The sequence below is a fragment of the Penaeus japonicus genome, unplaced genomic scaffold (genome assembly GCF_977035675.1).
Source record: "Penaeus japonicus unplaced genomic scaffold, GWHDUDI00000001_assembly GWHDUDI00000005, whole genome shotgun sequence".
NCBI lineage: Eukaryota > Metazoa > Arthropoda > Malacostraca > Decapoda > Penaeidae > Penaeus > Penaeus japonicus.
In genome coordinates this window covers 2852323-2854822 of record NW_028234407.1, presented here as the reverse complement: position 1 = coordinate 2854822, position 2500 = coordinate 2852323, and the positions used below count along the sequence as shown (strand labels likewise).

Sequence of the window (2500 nt, the reverse complement as noted above, 5' to 3'; positions counted from 1 at the left end):
CTTAATATGAAGTTTTTTTTCTTTCAAATTGGTATAATTGGCCATTTAGACTGAAAATACTCATTTCAAATTTACTCTGTATATTTATCAGAATTATACATTTTTTTTTCATATTGAACATAAATATAATGCTGTGGAGGTAAACAACAAGTATATATATATATATATTTATATAGGTATTTCATAAAACAGTATTAAATCATTATCTTTATCACAGTTTAAAAAATAGCTCTTGTTTTACGACTGTGAAACACTGACAGCAAAAAGTGGCAAGTGGTTTTACTTAAATATTTGTGTAAGTGAAAAAAAAAATGGTTAACCGTTTCCTTGTACAGATCAAGTGAATCATAAAAAATAATTATTTGTATAAAGAAAAAAATACACATACCTCCCTCCGACGATAATTAAATAGTTCACGATCTTAAACATCATTAAAAAAAAATAATAAGTGAAATCCAATTCGTTCGTAACTTCAGTACAAAAAAAAAAAAAAAAAAAGTAAATATATATACTGTCTCTCTCTCTCTCTCTCTCTCTCTCTCTTTCTCTCTTTCTCTTGTCAGTGTTACAACAGGCGTGGTGTTGACTGGCCCTCGATTTTAATACTGAGCTACTAGTCATCACATCATATACTTCGTAATCATTATAATAAACAAAATCCATAATTCTACGATCATTTATTAGAATAGAGTCATTGCAATAGCAATTTTTATTTTTATTTATTATTAAATTATTATTATCATAAGAGATGAAAATATATATATATATTAAATTATTATAAAATATTATTATTATTATTATTTTTTTTTTAATCTAAATTTCGGTCCCTGTAGAATAATGAATTTTATTTTTGTTATTATAACTATCTAAATAAAATTCCCAGACAATAAACCTTAATCAAATGCCATAGGGAACTTTAACGTAAATCATTAAAAAAACTGTACATTCACATCATATATATAGATATCACATGTAAACAAATGTAATAGAAGATTATTTGGCCCAAAGGTGATCAGAATACTTGATATATATCTATATTTATAATCTATATGAGTTAATAGATGAAACTGACTGAAAAGGGAATAAAAAAAAGTTATATAGTAATTGAGGGAAAAATATTTAAGAAAATATATGAAAATATATTTCGTAAATTTCTGTATATATAGGACTTGCTTATTTATATATGTAAATGGACTTGAATAAGCAATAATATTATATAACTATATTTCTTTGAGAAGAATAGTCTTAATGAAGATTTATATTTGTCTTTATTCAGAGCTGCCCCCCGAACATTGTGCATTCTAGAAAAAAATAGTCAATGTTGATTCTCTCTCTCTCTCTCTCACACACACACATACACACACACATGCTCTCTCTCTCTCTCTCTCTCTCTCTCTCTCTCTCTCTCTCTCTCTCTCTCTCTCTCTCTCACTCTCTCTCTCTCTTTCCCTCTCTCTCTCACTCTCACGCCCACTCTCTCTCTCACACTTACACCCACTCTTACTTTCACACTCACTCTCTCACACTCACTCTCACACTCACACTCACACTCACTCTCACACTCACATTCACACTCACTCTCACACTCACACTCACACTCTCTCTCTCTCATTGACTTTCTTCAGCACGAAAAACGCCAGCCACAAAGTGTGCACGAAGTGAGTAAAATGTGTCAGCTAGTCGAACCGCGCCACTGATTTTCAAATGGCCGGTCGAGACAGCTAGACACAGTGAGGTATAAATTCTATATGATTAATGAATTCATTAATATTGAAATTGTGTTTTTTCGATCGTTCGTTAATTGCCCTCAAATTAATTGCATCATTTAAGAGAATCTATGGCTTGAGGTTTCATCACAATGGTCTGTTTTGGGAGAATGTTTCATATGTACAAAAATATATATATATGTATATGTATATATGTACAATCAGATTCACCCTGTTTATAAATATAAATCTTACTCGTTCGGTAACTGAAATTCAAAAATAATGCCTTCTCTCACCTCTCAAACCGTAAATACATTAATAACTCTACGCTCCACAAATATATATACAGACAAAAAAAATACAGGACAAGTGAATACAATATACATACAAAAAAAAAAGACACACAAACACAAAGACCCAAAAATGCCAAGAACTAATTCCTTTTTCTTTTCTTTTGAAACATTAAAAATCATCTTTTTTTTCCACCACACATATTATCCCGCCAAAACCGCCACCATTATTGCCAACACCACAGCGCCAAGAATTCCCTGAGGTCGGTGAGCAGTACTACCAGGACAGAGGTCGTGGGAGTTGATGTAGAGAATCCGATTTTCCAAGCCTTGGTAAATCGGAGTGTTCAGCGCGATGTACTGGGAGAAGGCATCGGTGTCGAGCAAGCCTGGAAAATGTTTGGGTTTTTGAGGGAATTTTTGTTGTTGTTGTTGTTATTATTGTGTTGTTGTTTATTTGTGGTTTTAGTGTCAGTGGCATTATCATTATTATCATTATTATTA

The 2500-nt window shown here is 31.4% G+C and overlaps 1 protein-coding gene across 2 annotated transcripts in view; it reads right to left on the bottom strand.

Moving 5' to 3' along the window:
- Positions 1-2500, bottom strand: part of LOC122246897 (snake venom 5'-nucleotidase-like) — a gene marked incomplete at its 5' end in the record, with an annotated part of 27816 nt that overhangs the window by 1699 nt on the left and 23617 nt on the right. The window contains 1 exon segment of one of the 2 annotated variants that reach the window (XM_086536805.1): positions 2278-2385. In XM_086536805.1, the coding sequence (XP_086392931.1) occupies positions 2278-2385 (108 nt within the window). 2 annotated transcript variants of the gene reach the window in all.